The sequence below is a fragment of the Somniosus microcephalus genome, chromosome 28 (genome assembly GCF_052327205.1).
Source record: "Somniosus microcephalus isolate GS21.2 chromosome 28, FLI_Smic_1.0, whole genome shotgun sequence".
In the NCBI taxonomy this organism is placed as follows: Eukaryota; Metazoa; Chordata; class Chondrichthyes; order Squaliformes; family Somniosidae; genus Somniosus; species Somniosus microcephalus.
The window spans coordinates 38,666,203-38,688,595 of NC_141014.1; the positions used below are offsets into that span (position 1 = coordinate 38,666,203).

At 49.4% G+C, this 22,393-nt stretch overlaps 1 protein-coding gene across 1 annotated transcript in view; it reads right to left on the reverse strand.

The window, feature by feature from the left end:
• Nucleotides 1-22,393, reverse strand: part of LOC147099630 (arf-GAP with dual PH domain-containing protein 1) — a 90,298-nt gene that overhangs the window by 58,110 nt on the left and 9,795 nt on the right. Inside the window, exon 2 of the mRNA XM_085969892.1 lies at nt 21,838-21,968. Coding sequence (XP_085826018.1) covers nt 21,838-21,968 — 131 coding nt within the window. The remainder of the gene's footprint in view (nt 1-21,837; nt 21,969-22,393) is intronic.

The following is a 22,393-nucleotide window of genomic DNA, read 5'->3' on the forward strand; positions in this document are numbered from 1 at the left end:
ACAAAAAAGGAACCCAGTAAGCTCCATAAAATAAACCAGACATACAGATGGGCCCCAGACAGTGGAGACAAATTCATCACAGCACTAAACTCACCTGATCTCACAAGTAAAATATCAAAATTTAAAGAAAATCTATATGAGATCACCAGAGACGGTGTAAACATGGCCATAGATGATATAAATATGATCTTCCATGAGGCAGCTGTAAAAGCCGACCTTGTGAAACAGAAGAGGAAAAGTTACAAAAGACACAATAAAAATGAGAAATGGTTTGACCACGAATGCAAAAATGCCAGAAAAGACCTGAGAAAAATATCAAACCAAAAACATCGCCAACCAAACAATCCAGACCTACGTACTAGATACAATGAGACCCTCAAAAGATATAAACACACCATTAGGAACAAAACACAAAATTATACCCACAAAATACTCGAAGAAATTGAAAACTCCATTAATCCAAATCAATTCTGGGAAATGTGGAATAACCTGAGTACAACACAATTGCAAGCATTACCAATCCAAGATGGCGACATCTGGAGAACACATTTTGAAAACCTCTACAAAGACATCCCAATAAACGAAACAAACCCAAGTCAACATCATGTCACAGAAAAACTCCACACATTAGAAGCAACAATTAAAGACAACCAAAACCCTCTAGACTCCCCAATCACATGGAAAGAACTGGCCACAAAAACAAAATCTCTCCACCTAAAGAAAGCCTGTGGTCCAGACAACATCAAAAATGAAATGCTCAAGTTCAGCAACATGGAGATGCAGGGTGCGGTACTCAAGTTATTCAACATCATATTACGTTCAGGCTGTTTTCCCGATATCTGGTGCCAAGGACTCATCTCTCCCATATATAAAAGTGGAAACAAATCAGACCCAAATAACTACCGCGGCATCTGTGTCAACAGTTGTCTAGGGAAGTTATTCTGCAGTATTCTAAATAGTAGATTACTGGATTTTCTTAACAAACATAAGATCCTTAGAAAAAATCAAATAGGCTTTCTTCCAAAACACCGCACCACCGACCATATCTATACCCTTCACACTCTCATTGAAAAGCATGTACACCAAACAAAAAATGGGAAAATATTCGCTTGTTTCATTGACTTCAAGAAAGCCTTTGACTCTATCTGGCATGAAGGGCTCTATTACAAACTTCTTCAGTGTGGAATAGGGGGCAAAGTCTATGACCTTATTAAATCGATGTATCTGAAAAATAAATGCGGTGTCAAAATTGGAGACAAATGCACCTGTTTCTTCACCCAGAGAAGAGGCGTCCGGCAGGGCTGCAATTTGAGCCCGACCCTGTTCAACATATACATAAATGAACTAGCAGACATGCTGGAGCAAAGCGAGTCACCGGGTCTATGTCTCCTGGATGGAGAAGTGAAATCCCTGTTCTATGCGGACGACCTGGTTCTGCTGTCTCCCACAGAACAGGGATTACAACAACAACTAGACCTACTCGACAAATACTGCCAAAATTGGGCCCTAACAGTAAATCTAAAGAAAACCAACATCATGATTTTTCAAAAAAGGCCCAAGTGTCAGGAAAACAAATACCAGTTTACTCTCAGTGATACCATCATAGGACACACTATGAGCTACACTTACCTTGGTCTAACCATTACAGCATCAGGGAGCTTCAGCATAGCAGTGAATGCACTAAAAGAAAAAGCCCGAAGAGCTCTTTATGCAATAAAAAGAAAATTCTACAACATCCAAATCCCAATCAAAATCTGGCTAAAAATATTTGACAGCGTAATCCTGCTGATTGCGCTGTACGGTAGTGAAGTATGGGGCCCGCTCAATCACCATAGCTACACTAAATGGGAAAAACACACAATAAAAGCCCTACATGCAGAATTTTGCTGAAGCATCCTTCGCACCCAAAGGAAAACACCAACAAATGCATGCAGAGCCGAACTAGGTAGATACCCACTGATAATAAACATCCAAAAACGAGCACTAAACTTCCTAAATCACCTCAAATCTAGCTCCCCAGACACCCTTCATTTTAAAGCCTTCCAGACCCAAGAGCTAAACCCAGAAAAGAGTCCCCTGAGTCAGCTGCTACTGAAACTAAGTACTCCTACTCAGCCGGACCCTGACCAGTCCCAGGCCAACACTGCCATCCAAACACCAATCCGAGTGAACCAAATCATTAAACAAAGCAAAGAAACCTACCTGGAACATTGGAACAAAATAACCAAAAGCCAAAGCAGATTAGAATGTTACCGGGCCTTAAAAAGAGAATATAAACTGGCAGACTATCTCTCGACCATCAGAGACACAAAACAGAGACAGACCCTCACCAGGTACAGACTAAGCGACCACCAACTGGCAATTGAAAAAGGAAGATACAAGAAATCCCGGCAGCCTAGAGAGAATAGAATATGTGATCAATGTCTGGCCGGCGAGGTTGAGACAGAGATGCATTTCCTCCTAAAATGCAAAAAATTCAACACATCAAGAAACATATTATTTGACAAGCTCAGCCAAACAACCCCAGATTTCAAGGAATTGGATGACCTGTCAAAATTAAGATTAGTCCTGGGAGAAGGAGACAGACCATACCTTGGTGCCAAATATGTAACAACATGTCACAACCTGAGGACTGTTTAAAATTAATACTGAATGTACCCACTGATGTACAAAGACTGTTTAAATTAATATTGTTTAAAGTAATATTGTATGTACCCAACGAAGGTCAGAATTGTTTGACACCTACAGAATGTTGGAAAACTGTACTTTTTGTTATGTAAGCTTTGGCAATATGGTTCCCTGTAAATCTTCATGCCAATAAAGCATTTGAATTGAAATTGAATTGAATTGAGTGAGTGAGAGAGACTGAAACAGAGAGAGAGAGAGTGAGTGAGAGAGAGAGAGACTGAAACAGAGAGAGAGTGAAACAGAGTGAGAGAGAGAGAGAGTGAGTGAGACTGAAACAGAGAGAGAGAGAGAGAGAGAGAGTGAGACTGAAACAGAGAGTGAGTGAGAGAGACTGAAACAGAGAGAGAGTGAGAGAGAGACTGAAACAGAGAGAGTGAGACTGAAACAGAGAGAGAGAGAGTGAGTGAGAGAGAGACTGAAACAGAGAGAGAGTGAAACAGAGTGAGAGTGAGTGAGACTGAAACAGAGAGAGAGTGAAACAGAGTGAGAGAGAGAGAGAGAGTGAAACAGTGAGAGAGAGAGAGAGAGAGTGAAACAGAGTGAGAGAGAGAGAGAGTGAGTGAGACTGAAACAGAGAGAGAGAGTGAGACTGAAACAGAGAGAGAGAGAGAGTGAGTGAGAGAGAGAGACTGAAACAGAGAGAGAGAGAGAGTGAGAGAGTAGGACTGAAACAGAGAGAGAGAGAGTGAGTGAGAGAGACTGAAACAGAGAGAGAGAGTGAGACTGAAACAGAGAGAGAGAGAGTGAGTGAGAGAGACTGAAACAGAGAGAGAGAGAGACTGAAACAGAGAGAGAGAGAGTGAGAGAGAGAGAGAGACTGAAACAGAGAGAGAGTGAGTGAGAGAGACTGAAACAGAGAGAGAGAGAGTGAGTGAGAGAGACTGAAACAGAGAGAGAGAGAGAGAGAGAGTGAGACTGAAACAGAGAGAGAGAGAGTGAGTGAGAGAGACTGAAACAGAGAGAGAGAGAGAGAGAGAGAGAGACTGAAACAGAGAGAGAGAGTGCCGGATCAGTGATTGAGAAGGCAAGCGACACCTTCCCAAACACTAGAATCACTGTTTCCACACTATTGCCGAGAAGAGACTTCAACAACAAAATAATCCACGAGATAAATGCAAGCATAGCAAGAGACTGTGAATTAAAACATAACGTGCCCCTGGCCCAGCACTCCACCCTCGATGTGGAATGTCTTTACGACCAAGTCCATATCCACAGGAATCGAATGTCGGTCTTTGCGAAGGACCTGAAGGACGTCGCTTTTAACCGGGTCCACACCCAGATCCCAAAAGGACCCCCCCCCGATCACCAAAGACCAACGGGATACAGACCAGGACTACTACAGAGACCACCACCACACCAACCGGGACCAGAGAGGATCCCCACGCACAACAACAATGTCGGACCTGCACCACTCCTGTCCTACAGGGGAACAGGACCACCCCCAGCCAGGCAGAGGGAGAGGTGCTCAGGGCGTACGCAATACCACAGGCAGAGACAATCCATTAAGAGACATAATGCAGGCGATCAGCAGCATCCACTCCCGCCTTATGGATCCGAAAAAATAAGGACTAGTTGTTAGAAAAAGTTGTAACCAATTATCCTCAGCATTTATAGACAATTGAAATGTTCTTTTTTCCCCATTTAGACACGACAAACACATATCACTATTTATCATATTTTAACCCATCACAGTAAAAGATCAATTTTAGCATGAAATCCTTATATATCTCAACCTGGAATATCCAAGGTCTACGCTCTTCTATGCTTGGCATGAAGTGTGGGACCCCAGAGTTCCTAGATGAGATTAAAGATCTAGATATTATCTTTTTACAGGAAACCTGGTGTAGAGGAGAAGTGCACACTGGCTGTCCCATTGGGTACACAGAGCTGGTGGTCCCCTCCAATAAATTGCCAGGAGTAACCCAGGGCAGAGAATCTGGAGGCATACTGATTTGGATTAAAGCAGAGCTTAGGAATTACATTAAATTTATAAAAAAGGGCGAAAACCACTTATGGCTCAAAATCAAGAGGGGCATCATCTCTAGCATGAAAGATGTTTTCATTTGCACACTCTATATCCCCCCGACAGAATCCCCGTACTTCAAAGAGGACACCTTCTCCAACATAGAGAGGGAGATTATCCAATTCCAGGCCCAGGGAAATGTGTTGATCTGTGGGGACCTCAACTCAAGAACTGGCGAAGAACCAGACTTCACCAATAATCATGGGAATAATTACATATTTGGGAATAACCACTTTGATCTCCCTTCCCATCCACACAGGCATAACTGCGACAAACAGACAAATGCTAATGGAAAACAGCTCCTGCAGCTCTGTCGAAGCCTGGGTCTGTACATTGTCAATGGTAGGTTATTGGGAGACTTCCTAGGAAGATCCACCTATTGTTCACCTCTTGGCTTCAGCACCGTAGACTATATGATTACGGATCTGGACCCATCCTCTTTCAGAACATTCACAGTCAAACCACAAACTGTCAGATCACAGTCAAATTACTGCATATCTTGAAAGGACAGAAACAACCAACACAGAAACACAACCCAGTAAGCTGTACAACATTAAAAAATCTTACAGATGGGCCAAAAACAGCACGGAAAAATACCAGAAAGCAATTAGCAATCAAACAACTCAAGCTCTCTTGGACACCTTTCTGGAAAATACATACACACACAATAAAGAAGGCGTAAACCGGGCAGTGAATAACCTAAATAATATTTTTGATAATTTGGCATCAATGTCAAACTTGAAAGTTCGCAAGAACAAACCCAAAACAAAAAACTACGAAAAATGGTTTGACTCCGATTGCCAGAACATGAGGAAAAAACTCAGAAAAATATCAAACCAAAAACACAGACAACCAGAAAATGAGGAATTACGCCTTACTTATTGTCAGGCACTAACACAATACAAAAACACACTCAGAACCAAGAAAGAGCAGTATATTAAGAATACACTCATCTCCATTGAGGAATCCATTGATTCCAATTGTTTCTGGGACAACTGGAATACATTACACAAAAAACAACACGACGAATTGGCCATTCAAAACGGAGACACATGGGAAAACCATTTTGAAAAATTATACCAGAAAAACACACTAAGCCCAGAGCAATACCAAATATGTGAAAAACTGGCAAAGCTTGAATTTGCCATAAAAGATAACCAAAACCCGATAGACCCCATAATATCTGAAAAAGAGCTAATTGAAAAACTCAAGGACCTGCGACCAGGAAAAGCTTGCGGTGCAGATGGCATCCTAAGCGAGATGATTAAACACACGGACGATAAAATGAAATTGGCTATACTGAAACTCTTCAACTTGGTTCTGAGTGTCGGTTACTTCCCTGATATCTGGAACAAAGGACTCATAACGCCCATATACAAAAGTGGGGACAAAGTTGACCCAAATAACTATCGAGGCATCTGTGTAAACAGTAACCTGGGGAAGGTTTTCTGTAGTATCATAAACAAAAGACTTATAAACTTCCTTGAGGAGCACAATGTCTTGAGTAAAAGCCAAATTGGATTCCTACCAAACTATAGAACATCAGATTATATCTTCACCCTACAGACCCTAATTGACAAACATGTTCATCAAAACAAAAGCAAAATTTTTGCCTGCCGTGGTAAACCACTGTCGTTCACTGTGTTCACTATTGTTGTTGTTGTTGTTGTCATTCACTCTTGTTTCACTGTTATACCTGACTATGCCTCAGCCGACTCCGCCCTTGGCTACCTGGTATAAGGACGGCTGCACGGCAGCTCTCTGCCATTCGGTCGTCCACTAGAGGCATAGTCCTGATCTGTTTGTAGTTGCATTCAGTAGTTAATAAAAGCCTGTTGCTCTGAACTCTACTCGGCCTTTTATTAGAATCGAAAGCACATCAATTTTATTAACTACTGAAAAAAAAATAAAAAAAATAACGATGCTGCAGATACTTAAGATCAAGTGCCTGGAACTCGACCCGCAAGAACCGGACTCGCCTGCTAAGTTCTCACACTGGTTGAACTGTTTTGAGTCTTTTCTGGCTGCATCCGGCGAGACCGTCACCACCGACGCCGACAAGCTCAGGGTGCTGAATTCGAAAGTAAACCACCGAGCTTTTGCCCTTATCCGGGACGCTACGAGCTACCAGGGGGATATCGACATTTTAAAGGAACAATATGCACGCCCGGTCAACTATGTTTACGCAAGACATCTCCTGGGGTCCCGCAAACAACAGCCCGGGGAACCCACAGAAGCATACATACGGGCGCTGAAGGAACTCGGCCGAGCCTGCGAATGCAAGCAAGTATCAGCCACGGAACATACGGAGGAGCTCATCCGGGACGCCCTCGTTGCGGGCCTCAGGTCCACTCACACACGGCAGCGACTGCTGGAAAGTAGCGAGCTCGACCTGAAGAAGGCGATTTCACTCACCCTTTCGTTGGACGTAGCCCATCGGAACATGGAGGCCTACTCCCCGGACCGTGCGGCCGCCTCGTGGATGTCGCGGCCGCCGCCATCTTGGGACGTGGCGCCGCCCCGGGCCCCGGCCCCAACTGCTGCAGCGATGTCCCGCCCGAGTCAGAAATGTTATTTCTGTGGCCAAACCAAACACCCCAGGGCGCGCTGCCCGGCGAAAAACGCTGTCTGCTCTGCCTGCGGTAAGAAGGGACACTACGCTGGCGTCTGCAGAAGTCAGAAGACCCCTACCTTCAGCAGCGCCGCTTGCGATTCGTGGGAGCGGCCATCTTGCCTTCCTCCAGCCTCGTGGGGATCGGGATCGTCATGGGCGCCGCCATTTTGTCCTTCTTCTCCGACGACGCCATTTTGTCCGCCATTTTGCCAACGGGCCCCTGACTCACCCACCGCCTCACCGGGGTTTTACAGCGACGCTCCCGACTCCACAGCGGCCTCCATTACGCTGGATCAATCCAGACCCCATCAGCTAGCCAGGTCCACGATGGACATCCAGGTAAATGGCCGCGCCACAACTTGCCTTTTTGATTCCGGGAGCACGGAGAGCTTCATACACCCTGATACGGTACGGCATTATTCCCTCTCGGTCCTGCCAGCGCGCCATCGGATCTCCATGGCCTCAAAATCTCACTCAGCAGACGTCAGCAGCTACTGCGTAGTTACCCTTTCGGTGAGGGGCTCCGTTTATAAAAATGTAAAGCTCTTCGTCCTGCCACATCTCTGCGCTGCCGTTCTGCTGGGGTTGGACTTTCATTGTCACTTTAAGAGTGTCACCTTGACATACGGTGGACCTTTTCCCCCACTCACTGTCTGCAACCAGCAGTTTTTAAATTGCCCACCGCGCCCCACCTGTAGTCTCTCCACCCTCAAAATCACACCCCCCCCCTGTTCGCTAACCTCACCCGCGACTGCAAGCCTATCGCCACAAAGAGCAGGCGATACAGCACCGGGGACAGATCCTTTATAAGATCTGAGGTGACGCGGCTCCTGAAGGAGGGGATTATTGAGGGTAGTACCAGCCCCTGGCGAGCTCAGGTGGTAGTCGTTAAGACCGGCAACAAGCAGCGCCTGGTCATCGACTACAGCCAGACAATCAACAAGTACACCCAGTTGGACGCATACCCTCTCCCCCGCATAGCCGACATGGTTAATAAGATAGCGCAATATCGCGTTTTCTCGACCATTGACCTCAAGGCAGCATACCACCAAATCCCTATCTGCCCTGAGGACCGCCAGTACACAGTTTTCGAGGCAAACGGCCGTCTTTTTCACTTCCTCAGGGTTCCTTTCGGCGTCACCAACGGTGTCTCCGTCTTCCAGAGGGAGATGGACCGGATGGTTGAGGAGAATGCGTTACAGGCCACGTTTCCCTACCTGGACAACGTGACCATCTGCGGCATGACCTGCAGGACCATGACGCCAACATTGATAAGTTCCTTCACACGGCCCAACTCCTAAACCTCATGGACAACAAGGAAAAGTGCATATTCTGCACAACCCGCCTCGCTATCCTTGGCTGCGTGGTGGAACACGGAGTCATCGGTCCTGACCCTGACCGGATGCGCCCCCTGATGGAACTTCCCCTGCCCCACTGTCTCAAGGCCCTCAAAAGGTGCCTGGGCTTCTTTTCCTATTACGCCCAGTGGGTCCCTCATTATGCGGACAAAGCCCGTCCACTTATCAAGTCCACTTCCTTTCCCCTGACGGCGGAGGCCCGCTCAGCCTTTCACCGTATAAAAGATGACATTGCCAAGGCCACCATGCACTCGGTGGACGAGTCCATCCCCTTCCAGGTGGAGAGCGATGCACCCGACTTTGCCCTGGCCGCTACCCTTAACCAGGCGGGAAGACCCGTGGCCTTCTTTTCACGAACCCTCCAGGGCTCCGAACTCAGACACTCCTCTGTGGAAAAGGAGGCCCAGGCCATTGTGGAGGCGGTGCGCCACTGGCGGCACTACCTGGCTGGAAAACGATTTACCCTGCTTACTGACCAGCGTTCAGTTGCTTTTATGTTCAATAATAAGCAGAGGGGCAAAATCAAAAATGACAAGATTTTGAGGTGGAGAATTGAACTTTCCACCTACAATTACGACATCTTGTACCGGCCCGGGAAACTCAACGAACCCTCAGATGCTCTATCGCGAGGCACATGTGCCAATGCGCAGATCGATAGACTACGGGGCCTCCACAACGACCTCTGCCACCCGGGGGGTCACCAGGTTCTTCCACTTCATCAAGGCCCGCAACCTGCCTTACTCCATCGAGGAGGTCAGGACCATGACCAGGAGCTGCCCAGTCTGTGCAGAGTGCAAGCCACGCTTCTATATGCCTGACAGAGCAAACCTGATCAAGGCCACCCGCCCCTTTGAGTGCCTGAGTGTCGACTTTAAAGGGCCCCTCCCCTCCTCTGACCGTAATGTGTACTTCCTCAACATAGTTGATGAGTACTCCCGTTTCCCTTTCGCCATCCCCTGCCCGGACATGACCACCGCTACGGTCATTAAATGCCTGCACAACCTCTTTGCTTTGTTCGGTTTTCCCAGCTATATTCATAGCGACCGGGGCTCGTCCTTCATGAGCGACGAACTCCGTCAGTACCTGCTCATGAGAGGTATTGCCTCAAGCCGGACCACCAGCTACAACCCCCGGGGGAACGGACAGGTTGAAAGAGAGAACGCGATGGTCTGGAAGGCGGCCCTCCTAGCCTTAAAATCTAGGGGCCTTCCGACCTCCCGTTGGCAGGATGTCCTACCTGATGCGCTCCACTCCATCCGGTCACTGCTGTGTACTGCCACCAACGCCACCCCCCATGAGCGAATGTTCATTTTTCCCCGGAGGTCCACATCCGGTACCTCACTATCACACTGGCTGACGTCCCCAGGGCCCGCCCTGCTGAGGAAGCATGTAAGGTCCCACAAAACGGCTCCCCTGGTAGAGAAGGTTCACCTCCTCCATGCCAACCCCCAGTACGCCTACGTGGCATACTCGGACGGGCGGGAGGATACAGTTTCCATTAGAGATCTGGCACCCTCGGGGTCCACTGACCCGTCACCATTGCCCTCCACCACGACCCCCTTCGACACGGCCCAAAATTCAGTAGACCCAATTCTCACCCCTGTCCATTCCACCCCAGTAGATGGCATGCCGCGACCCCAGGACCCGCCGGAGTCCACTCGCCCACCCAACACCAAAGGGGACGATACGCCGGTGCTCGATCCCGTTCAAGACGCGTCGTTGGAAGCTGTACCATCTCAACCGTCGCCACGAAGATCTCGACGGCAAACGAGGCCGCCCGACAGACTCACCTACTCGAACTTTTGATACACTTCACCCCGCCGGACTTAATTTTAAACGAGGGGTGAATGTGGTAAACCACTGTCGTTCGCTGTGTTCACTGTTGTTGTTGTTGTTGTTGTTGTCGTTCACTCTTGTTTCACTGTTATACCTGACTATGCCTCAGCTGACTCCGCCCTTGGCTACCTGGTATAAGGACGGCTGCACGGCAGCTCTCTGCCATTCGGTCGTCCACTAGAGGCATAGTCCTGATCTGTTTGTAGTTGCATTCAGTAGTTAATAAAAGCCTGTTGTTCTGAACTCTACTCGGCCTTTTATTAGAATCGATAGCGCATCACCTGCTTTATAGATTTCCAGAAGGCTTTCAATTCCATCTGGCACGACGGTCTATTCTTGAAACTTATGGAAAGTGGTGTAGGGGGAAAAACATATGATGTAATTAAATCAATGTATACAAACAATAAATGTGCAGTTAAAATTGGAGACAAACAAACAAAATACTTCCCACAGGGGCGGGGTGTGACGCAGGGCTCGCCCATCTCACCGACACTCTTTAATATTTACATAAATGAATTGGCAAAACTACTTGAACAATCTACAGCACCCGGCCTCACCCTATATGAATCCAAGGTTAAATTCCTCCTCTATGCAGATGACCTGGTTCTGCTGTCACCAACTAAGGAGGGTCTACAGCAGAACCTGGGTCTGCTGGAGTCATTCTGTCAGGCCTGGGCCCTGACAATAAACCACCAAAAAACCAAAGTCCTTGTGTTCCAGCAAAGATCCAGACATCAGGGACCCAGAATAAATTTCACACTAGGAACAACTAAAATTGAACAAACCACTAACTACACATACTTGGGCTTAAAAATCAGTTCTACGGGAAATTTTCATCTGGCTGTGAATGAACTGAAAGAGAAAGCTAGAAGGGCTTTCTATGCCATTAAAAGATCAATCCAAATAGAAATCCCAATTAGCATTTGGCTCAAAATTTTTAAATCAGTAATTGAACGAATTGCACTCTATGGAAGTGAGGTGTGGGGACCGCTAACACAACAAGAATTTGCAAAATGGGACAAACACCCAATTGAGATCCTGCATGCAGAATTCTGTAAAAGTATCCTCCGGACTCAAAGGAAAACCGTAAACAATGCATGCAGGGCAGAACTAGGCCAATATCCATTAATAATTACTATCCAAAAAAGAGCCACCAAATTTTGGAAACACCTAAAAATGAGCAACCCCCACTGCTATCATTACGAAGCCCTGAAATGCCAAGAGAGGACCATAAAGAAGAATACCCTCAGTCAACTAGTCCTGGGACTCACTGAAGTAACTACTAACACTACTAACAATAACCAGCCCCAGGACAGTGACATCGTAGCACAGAGAATTCGACCCAACACAATTGTCACTAAGCAAAAGGAAAAATACCTGTCATATTGGGCAGAAACAACAAAAACCCAAAACAAACTCAATTGCTGCTTGGCTCTAAACAGACAATACAACATGGCTGAATACCTGACCATGGTAAAGGATAGCAAACTGAGAAAAACCTTGACAAGGTACAGACTTAGTGAACATAGCCTGGCCATCGAAAAAGGCAGACACAGACAGACCCGGCTGCCAAGAGAGGACAGGATATGCTCTCACTGCAGTCAGGGAGTGGTGGAGACAGAGATGCACTTCCTCACAGCTTGTGGAAAATATCAGGGCATCAGGGAGAATTTCTACCAAAAATTCACACAAATATGCCCTGAATTCAGAAATTTGAATGACGACCAAAAACTCCCATACCTACTAGGGGAACAGAGAAACTGTGTAACCTTAGCAGCACACTATGTTACAGCTTGCCATAAACAGAGGGACAACCAGTAAACCTAAGAAAAGACTATATACAAATTATACGAATGTATATTTATACACTCAGGGATATATCTGTTTATACACTGTATGAATAAACCTGCGTTTATGTGTTCAACCATAAATGTTTTTCGATGCTTTGGCAACATAAGATGTACCTTATCATGCCAATAAAGCGATTTGAATTGAATTGAATTGAATTGAGTGAGAGGGACAGAGAGAGAGAGAGAGAGACAGAGAGATAGAGACAGAGAGGGAGAGTGAGAGGGAGACAGAAACAGAGAGAGAGAGAGTGAGAGTGAGATTGAAACAGAGAGCGAGAGTGAGATTGAAACAGAGAGCGAGAGAGAGAGAGTGAGAGTGCGACTGAAACAGAGAGAGAGAGAGAGAGAGTGAGATTGAAACAGAGAGAGAGAGAGACAGAGACAGGGAGAGAGACAGAGAGAGAGAGAGACGGAGAGAGACAGAGAGAGAGAGAGAGAGAGAGACATGTCACAACCTGAGGACTGTTTAAAAGTAAGACTGTTTAAAATTAATATTGAACGTACCAAATGAAGTAGAAAGACTGTTTAAAATTAATATTGTTTAAAAGTAATATTGTATGTACCCAACAAATGTCAAATCGATTGACACCTACAGAATGTTGGAAAACTGTACCTTTTTGCTATGTAAGCTTTGGCAATATGGTTCTCTGTAAACTTTCATGCCAATAAAGCATTTGAACTGAAAACTGAGAGAGAGAGACAGAGAGAGAGAGACAGAGAGAGAGAGAGAGACAGAGAGAGAGACAGAGAGAGAGACAGACAGAGAGAGAGACAGAGAGAGAGAGAGAGAGAGAGAGAGAGGGAGACAGGGAGACAGAGAGAGAGAGACAGAAAGAGAGAGACAGAGAGAGACAGTGAGAGAGACAGAGAGAAAGAGAGACAGAGAGAGAGAGAGAGAGAGACAGAGAGACAGAGAGAGAGAGACAGAGAGAGAGAGACAGAGAGAGAGAGAGAGAGAGAGAGAGAGAGAGAGAGACAGACAGAGCAACAGAGAGAGACAGAGAGAGACAGACACAGAGAAAGAGAGAGACAGGGAGACAGAGAGCGAGAGAGAGACAGGGAGAATTACAGAGCGAGAGAGAGAGCGAGAGTGACAGAGAGAGAGAGACAGAGAGAGAGAGAGACAGACAGAGAAACAGAGAGAGAGACAGAGACAGAGAGAGAGACAGAGAGAGAGAGAGTTACAGAGCGAGAGAGAGTGTGAGAGAGACAGAGAGACAGAAAGAGAGACAGAGAAAGACTTATAAACTTCCTTGAGGAGCACAATGTCTTGAGTAAAAGCCAAATTGGATTCCTGCCAAACTATAGAACATCAGATCATATCTTCACCCTACAGACCCTAATTGACAAACACGTTCATCAAAACAAAAGCAAAATCTACGCATGCTTTATAGATTTCCAGAAGGCTTTCGATTCCATCTGGCACGACGGTTTATTCCTGAAACTTAGCGAAAGCGGGGTAGGGGGAAAAACATATGATGTAGTTAAATCAATGTATACAAACAACAAATGTGCAGTTAAAATTGGAGACAAACAAACAAAATACTTCCCACAGGGGCGGGGGGTGACGCAGGGCTCGCCCATCTCACCGACACTCTTTAATATTTACATAAATGAATTGGCAAAACTACTTGAACAATCTACAGCACCCGGCCTCACCCTATATGAATCCAAGGTTAAATTCCTCCTCTATGCAGATGACCTGGTTCTGCTGTCACCAACTAAGGAGGGTCTACAGCAGAACCTGGATCTGCTGGAGTCGTTCTGCCAGACCTGGGCCCTGACAATAAATCCCCAAAAAACCAAAGTCCTTGTGTTCCAGCAAAGATCCAGACATCAGGGACCCAAAATAAATTTCACACTAGGAACAACCAAAATTGATCAAACCACTAACTACACATACTTGGGCTTAAAAATCAGTTCTACGGGAAATTTTCATCTGGCTGTGAATGAACTGAAAGAGAAAGCAAGAAGGGCTTTCTATGCCATTAAAAATCAATCCAAATAGAAATCCCAATTAGCATTTGGCTCAAAATTTTCAAATCAATAATTGAACCAATTGCACTCTATGGCAGTGAGGTGTGGGGACCGCTAACACAACAAGAATTTGCAAAATGGGACAAACATCCAATTGAGATCCTACATGCAGAATTCTGTAAAAGTATCCTCCGGACTCAAAGGAAAACCGTAAACAATGCATGCAGGGCAGAACTAGGCCAATATCCATTAGTAATCACTATCCAAAAAAGAGCCACCAAATTTTGGAAACACCTAGAAATGAGCAACCCCCAATGCTATCATTACGAAGCCCTGAAATGCCAAGAGAGGACCATAAAGAAGAATACCCTCAGTCAACTAGTCCTGGGACTCAGTGAAGTAACTACTAACACTACTAACAATAACCAGCCCCAGGACAGTGACAGCATAACACAAAGAATTCGACCCAACACAATCGTCGCTAAGCAAAAGGAAAAATATCTGTCATGTTGGGCAGAAACAACAAAAACCCAAAGCAAACTCAAATGCTACTTGGCCCTAAACAGACAATACAACATGGCTGATTACCTGACCAGGGTAAAGGATAGCAAACTGAGAAAAACCTTGACAATGTACAGACTTAATGAGCATAGCCTGGCGATCGAAAAAGGTAGACACAGGCAGACCCGGCTACCAAGAGAGGACAGGATATGCTCTCACTGCAGTCAGGGAGTGGTGGAGACAGAGATGCACTTCCTCACAGCTTGTAGAAAATATCAGGGCATAAGGGAGAATATCTACCCAAAATTCACAAAAATATGCCCGGAATTCAGAAATTTGAATAACGACCAAAAACTCCCATACCTACTAGGGGAAGAGAGAAATTGTGTAACCTTAGCGGCACACTACATTACAGCTTGCCATAAACAGAGGGACAACCACTAAATATAAGAAAAGAGTATATACAAATTATATGAATGTATATTTATACACTCAGGGATATATCTGTTTGTACACTGTATGGATAGATCTGTATTTTTGTGTACAACCATGAATGTTTTTCGATGCTTTGGCAACATAAGATGTACCTTGTCATGCCAATAAAGCGATTTGAATTGAATTGAGAGAGAGAGAGTGTTACAGAGCGAGAGAGAGAGAGTTACAGCGCGAGAGAGAGAGTGTTACAGAGCGAGAGAGAGAGAGTTACAGGGCGAGAGAGAGAGTGAGAGAGAGAGTGTTACAGAGCGAGAGAGAGAGAGTTACAGCGCGAGAGAGAGAGTGTTACAGAGCGAGAGAGAGAGAGTTACAGAGCGAGAGAGAGAGTGTTACAGAGCGAGAGAGAGAGATAGAGTGAGAGAGAGAGAGAGAGAGAGACAGTTACAGAGTGAGTGCATTCAAAGGAGATTCAAAAACATTTGAAGCTCCTGCCTGTGGTCCTGAGCCGTGCTGTGTGAGGAGTGTGCGAGAGGCGTGCGGTCCTGAGCTGTGGTGTGTGAGGAGTATGCGAGAGGCATGTGGTCCTGAACTGTGGTGTGTGAGGAGTGTGCGAGAGGCCTGTGATCCTGAGCCGTGCTGTGTGAGGAGTGTGCGAGAGGCGTGCGGTCCTGAGCTGTGGTGTGTGAGGAGTATGCGAGAGACCTGTGGTCCTGAGCCGTGCTGTGTGAGGAGTGTGCGAGAGGCGTGCGATCCTGAGCTGTGTTGTGTGAGGAGTATGCGAGAGACCTGTGGTCCTGAGCTGTGGTGTGTGAGGAGTGTGCGAGAGGCCTGTGATCCTGAGCTGTGTTGTGTGAGGAGTGTGCGAGAGGCGTGCGGTCCTGAGCTGTGGTGTGTGAGGAGTGTGCGAGAGGCGTGCGGTCCTGAGCTGTGGTGTGTGAGGAGTATGCGAAAGGCCTGTGGTCCTGAGCTGTGTTGTGTGAGGAGTGTGCGAGAGGCGTGCGGTCCTGAGCTGTGTTGTGTGAGGAGTGTGCGAGAGGCGTGCGGTCCTGAGCTGTGTTGTGTGAGGAGTGTGCGAGAGGCGTGCGGTCCTGAGCTGTGTTGTGTGAGGAGTGTGGGAGAGGCCTGTGGTCCTGAGCCGTGCTGTGTGAGGAGTGTGCGAGAGGCGTGCGGTCCTGAGCTGTGTTGTGTGAGGAGTGTGCGAGAGGCCTGTGATCCTGAGCTGTGGTGTGTGAGGAGTGTGCGAGAGGCGTGCGGTCCTGAGCTGTGTTGTGTGAGGAGTGTGTGAGAGGCCTGTGATCCTGAGCTGTGGTGTGTGAGGAGTATGCGAGAGGCCTGTGATCCTGAGCTGTGGTGTGTGAGGAGTGTGCGAGAGGCATGCGGTCCTGAGCCGTGCTGTGTGAGGAGTGTGCGAGAGGCCTGTGATCCTGAGCTGTGGTGTGTGAGGAGTGTGCGAGAGGCATGCGGTCCTGAGCTGTGGTGTGTGAGGCGTGTGCGAGAGGCATGCGGTCCTGAGCCGTGCTGTGTGAGGAGTGTGCGAGAGGCCTGTGATCCTGAGCTGTGGTGTGTGAGGAGTGTGCGAGAGGCATGCGGTCCTGAGCTGTGTTGTGTGAGGAGTGTGCGAGAGGCGTGTGATCCTGAGCTGTGGTGTGTGAGGAGTGTGCGAGAGGCGTGCGGTCCTGAGCTGTGGTGTGTGAGGAATGTGCGAGAGGCGTGCGGTCCTGAGCTGTGTTGTGTGAGGAGTGTGCGAGAGGCCTGTGATCCTGAGCTGTGGTGTGTGAGGAGTGTGCGAGAGGCGTGCGGTCCTGAGCTGTGGTGTGTGAGGAATGTGCGAGAGGCGTGCGGTCCTGAGCTGTGTTGTGTGAGGAATGTCCGAGAGCCGTGCGGTCCTGAGCTGTGGTGTGTGAGGAGTGTGGGAGAGGCCTGTGATCCTGAGCTGTGGTGTGTGAGGAGTGTGGGAGAGGCCTGTGGTCCTGAGCCGTGCTGTGTGAGGAGTGTGCGAGAGGCCTGTGATCCTGAGCTGTGTTGTGTGAGGAGTGTGCGAGAGGCCTGTGATCCTGAGCTGTGGTGTGTGAGGAGTGTGCGAGAGGCGTGCGGTCCTGAGCTGTGGTGTGTGAGGAATGTGCGAGAGGCGTGCGGTCCTCAGCTGTGTTGTGTGAGGAGTGTGCAAGAGGCATGTGGTCCTGAGCTGTGTTGTGTGAGGAGTGTGGGAGAGGCCTGCGGTCCTGAGCCGTGCTGTGTGAGGAGTGTGCGAGAGGCCTGTAATCCTGAGCTGTGGTGTGTGAGGAGTATGCGAGAGGCATGTGGTCCTGAGCTGTGTTGTGTGAGGAGTGTGCGAGAAGCCTGTGGTCCTGAGCCGTGCTGTGTGAGGAGTGTGCGAGAGGCCTGTAATCCTGAGCTGTGGTGTGTGAGGAGTATGCGAGAGGCATGTGGTCCTGAGCTGTGGTGTGTGAGGAGTGTGCGAGAGGCCTGTGATCCTGAGCTGTGTTGTGTGAGGAGTGTGCGAGAGGCCTGTGATCCTGAGCTGTGTTGTGTGAGGAGTGTGCGAGAGGCCTGTGATCCTGAGCTGTGGTGTGTGAGGAGTATGCGAGAGGCATGTGGTCCTGAGCTGTGGTGTGTGAGGAGTGTGCGAGAGGCCTGTGATCCTGAGCTGTGGTGTGTGAGGAGTGTGCGAGAGGTGTGTGCTCCTGGGCTGTGTTGTGTGAGGAGTGTGCGAGAGGCATGCGGTCCTGAGCTGTGGTGTGTGAGGAGTGTGGGAGAGGCCTGTGATCCTGAGCTGTGGTGTGTGAGGAGTGTGCGAGAGGCCTGTGATCCTGAGCTGTGGTGTGTGAGGAGTGTGCGAGAGGCCTGTGATCCTGAGCTGTGGTGTGTGAGGAGTGTGCGAGAGGCCTGTGATCCTGAGCTGTGGTGTGTGAGGAGTGTGCGAGAGGCATGTGGTCCTGAGCTGTGTTGTGTGAGCAGTGTGCGAGAGGCATGCGGTCCTGAGCTGTGTTGTGTGAGGAGTGTGCGAGAGGTGTGTGCTCCTGGGCTGTGGTGTGTGAGGAGTGTGCGAGAGGCCTGCGGTCCTGAGCTGTGGTGTGTGAGGAGTGTGCGAGAGGCGTGCGGTCCTGAGCTGTGTTGTGTGAGGAGTGTGCGAGAGGCATGCGGTCCTGAGCTGTGTTGTGTGAGGAGTGTGCGAGAGGCCTGCGGTCCTGAGCTGTGGTGTGTGAGGAGTGTGCGAGAGGCATGTGGTCCTGAGCTGTGTTGTGTGAGGAGTGTGCGAGAGGCCTGCGGTCCTGAGCTGTGTTGTGTGAGGAGTGTGCGAGAGGTGTGTGCTCCTGGGCTGTGGTGTGTGAGGAGTGTGTGAGAGGCGTGCGGTCCTGAGCTGTGGTGTGTGAGGAGTGTGCGAGAGGCGTGTGCTGACCAGATAGTGCGGCGTGAGGAAGTGTTAGATACTTGGATCCCTCCTGACAGATCACTGATACCAAATCTTGGCCTGCGGTTTCACCGCAATGTGCCACAGACGGATTTACTCGTCCAGAGGGGCATTTGTTGGTATCTGGAGATGGACAACAATGCCTGACACTTTTAAGAGAAGTATTTTTGATAAAAAGCTAAAAGATAGAAAAGACTTGACTTTCTCCAGCGCCTTTCACGACCTCAGGATCTCCCAAAGACTTAACAGCCAATGAAGTACTTTTGAGGTGTAGTCACTGTTGTAATGTAGGAAATGCAGCAGCCAATTTGCGCACAGCAAGCTCCCACAAACAGCAATGTGATAATGACCAGATCATCTGTTTTTAGTGATGTTGGTTGAGGGATAAATATTGGCCCAGGACACCGGGGAGAACTCCCCTGTTCTTCTATGAAATAGTGGCCGTGGGATCTTTTACATCCACCTGAGAGAGCAGACGGGGCCTCAGTTTAATGTCTCATCTAAAATACAGCACCTCCTACAGTGCGGCGCTCCCTCAGTACCGCCCCTCCGACAGTGCAGTGCTCCCTCAGTACCGCCCCTCCGACAGTGCAGTGCTCCCTCAGTACTGCCCCTCTGACAGTGCGGCACTCCCTCAGTAATGCCCCTCCGACAGTGCGGCGCTCCCTCAGTACTGCCCCTCCGACAGTGCGGCGCTCCCTCAGTACTGCCCCTCTGACAGTGCGGCACTCCCTCAGTACTGCCCCTCCGACAGTGAGGTGTTCCCTCAGTACTGCCCCTCCGACAGTGCGGCGCTCCCTCAGTACTTCCCTTCCGACAGTGCGGCACTCCCTCAGTACTGCCCTTCTGACAGTGCGGCGCTCCCTCAGTACTGCCCATCCGACAGTGCGGCGCTCCCTCAGTACTGCCCCTCCGACAGTGCGGCGCTCCCTCAGTGCTGCCCCTCCGACAGTGCAGCGCTCCCTCAGTACTGCCCCTCCGACAGTGCGGCGCTCCCTCAGTACTGCCCCTCCGACAGTGCGGCTCTCCCTCAGTACTGCCCTTCCGACAGTGCGGCGCTCCCTCAGTACTGCCCCTCCGACAGTGCGACGCTCCCTCAGTACTGCCCCTCCGACAGTGCGGCGCTCCCTCAGTACTGCCCCTCCGACAGTGCGGCTCTCCCTCAGTACTGCCCTTCCGACAGTGCGGCGCTCCCTCAGTACTGCCCCTCCGACAGTGCGGCGCTCCCTCAGTACTGCCCCTCCGACAGTGCGGCGCTCCCTCAGCACTGCCCCTCCGACAGTGCAGCGCTCCCTCAGTAATGCCCCTCCGACAGTGCGGCGCTCCCTCAGTACTGCCCTTCCGACAGTGCGGCGCTCCCTCAGTACTGCCCCTCTGACAGTGCGGCGCTCCCTCAGTGCTGCCCCTCCGACAGTGCGGCACTCCCTCAGTACTGCCCCGCCGACAGTGTGGCTCTCCCTCAGTACTGCCCCTCTGACAGTGCAGCGCTCCCTCAGTACTGCCCCTCTGACAGTGCAGCGCTCCCTCAGTACTGTGCTGGGAGAGTCAGCCAGGATTTTTATGCTCAAGTCTCTGGAGTGGGGCTTGAACCCACGTCTTTCTTACTCAGAGGCGACAGCGCTGCCCACTGAGCCACGGCTCACACCGTAACTTTAAAATCCTGCAGATTGTAGAAGGAAGGGTAGTGAGGAGTTCCATAACTTTGAGGTCCTGGGAAAGAGAGACTGAGGGGGAAAAATTGAGTCGTGACCCGTTTGGGCGCTAACTTCGTCCCCTGCAGCCGAAATTCATCGGTCGTGCACCAAGAGGGAAGCGGGCTGCTACTGGAAGCTACATAGTGTCCGGCGGTAAGTCGGGGGGTGCTACCGAAGATCGCGGCCGGAGTGGGAGCGGGACGCTGGCGCCGTGGGGTGTTAACGGTTAGCGCTGCTGCTAACCTCCCGCTGAATTTCGCGGGAGGCATTAGCGGAGCCTCGCCCGGGCGCTAGTTGCTTTGCGTCCCTTTAGCGCCCTCTTAGGGCGCTAACGATGGCGCAAAGCAACCGAATATTTCCCCGAGAGTACTAGTAGTGCGACGATCTTGATTTTAAAGCAGTGAGGCTACAGGGAGGAGGAAGAGTGGAAGGATGTGCGGTTTCCAATTTAGGAGGGTGAAGAGAGGAAAGTTAATAGAAGGCCACAGAGAGGATCAAGAAAGTTTTTGGAATATGCTCCACTTGCCTGGATGAGTGCAGCTCTAACAACACTCAAGAAACTCGAAACCATCCAGGACAAAGCAGCCCGCTTGATTGGCACCCCGTCCACCACCTTAAACATTCACTCCCTCCACCATCGGCGCACCGTGGCTGCAGTGTGTACCATCTACAAGATGCACTGCAGCAACTCGCCAAGGCTTCTTCGGCAGCACCTCCCAAACCCACGACCTCTCCCACCTAGAAGGACAAGGGCAGCAGACGCATGGGAACACCACCACCTCCAAGTTCCCCTCCAAGTCACACACCATTCTGACTTTTAATGAATTTATGGGATGTGGGCATTGTTACCAAGGCCGGCATTTATTGCCCATCCCGAGTTGCCCCTTGAGAAGGTGGTGGTGAGCCGCCTTCTTGAACCGCTGCAGTCCGTGTGGTGAAGGTGCTCCCACAGTGCTGTTAGGGAGGGAGTTCCAGGATTTTGACCCAGTGACGATGAAGGAACGGCCAATATATTTCCAAGTCGGGATGGTGTGTGACTTGGAGGGGAACTTGGAGGTGGTGGTGTTTCCATGCGCCTGCTGCCCTTGTCCTTCTAGGTGGAAGAGGTCGCGGGTTTGGGAGGTGCTGCCGAAGAAGCCTTGGCGAGTCGCGGCAGTGCATCTTGTAGATGGTACACTGGGATTTGGTAGTATATCGCCAATACCTTCATCGTCGCTGGGTCAAAATCCTGGAACTCCCTCCCTAACAGCACTGTGGGAGCACCTTCACCACACGGACTGCAGCGGTTCAAGAAGGCGGCTCACCACCACCTTCTCAAGGGACGACTAGGGGATGGGCAATAAATGCTGGGCCTCGCCAGCGACGCCCACATCCCAGGAATGAATAAACGATGTGAGGGAAGGATTGGGTGTCAGATGATGTCATGAGCATTACCCAGTTGGCCTTTACCTGAATTTGGGAATCATCCCAGGGGTCCAGGAGTAGAGATTTGACTTTGCTCACATCCGGAATGTTCCGATGAATCCCCGAGCAGTTGACACATATGAAGATTCCAAGCGAGGTTGAGGCCCACTCAGGTTCTGAGAGAAAGAAGCCACAATGAACACACAGCAGAAGCTAAATAATTTTACGAGGTGGTGGCTTCAAGAGACTCCCCCTCTTGAAGGCCCCAAACTATTTGTACAGCCATCCACGAGGGGACCGACGCGCTATACCGCCTGCTCACACCATCTGTGGCGAGGGGGATGGGGATCAGAACCCCGTATCTAACTGCCGAGTGCAATTTGCTAACTCACTTGACTGCCACAGTCTGGGAGATGGGTCCTTTTATATCCCCTAATGCATCCCCTCAATCCAGTTCACACTGATGGACTGAAAGTCTCCTCACTTTTGACCGTGAAGGTCCTACATGAACTGAGTGTGGACAATCTGGGATCACTTTCATGTGGGCATTGAGCCACAAGGCACAGCCGACTGCAGTTGGCACTAATTGACAGGCTGGTGC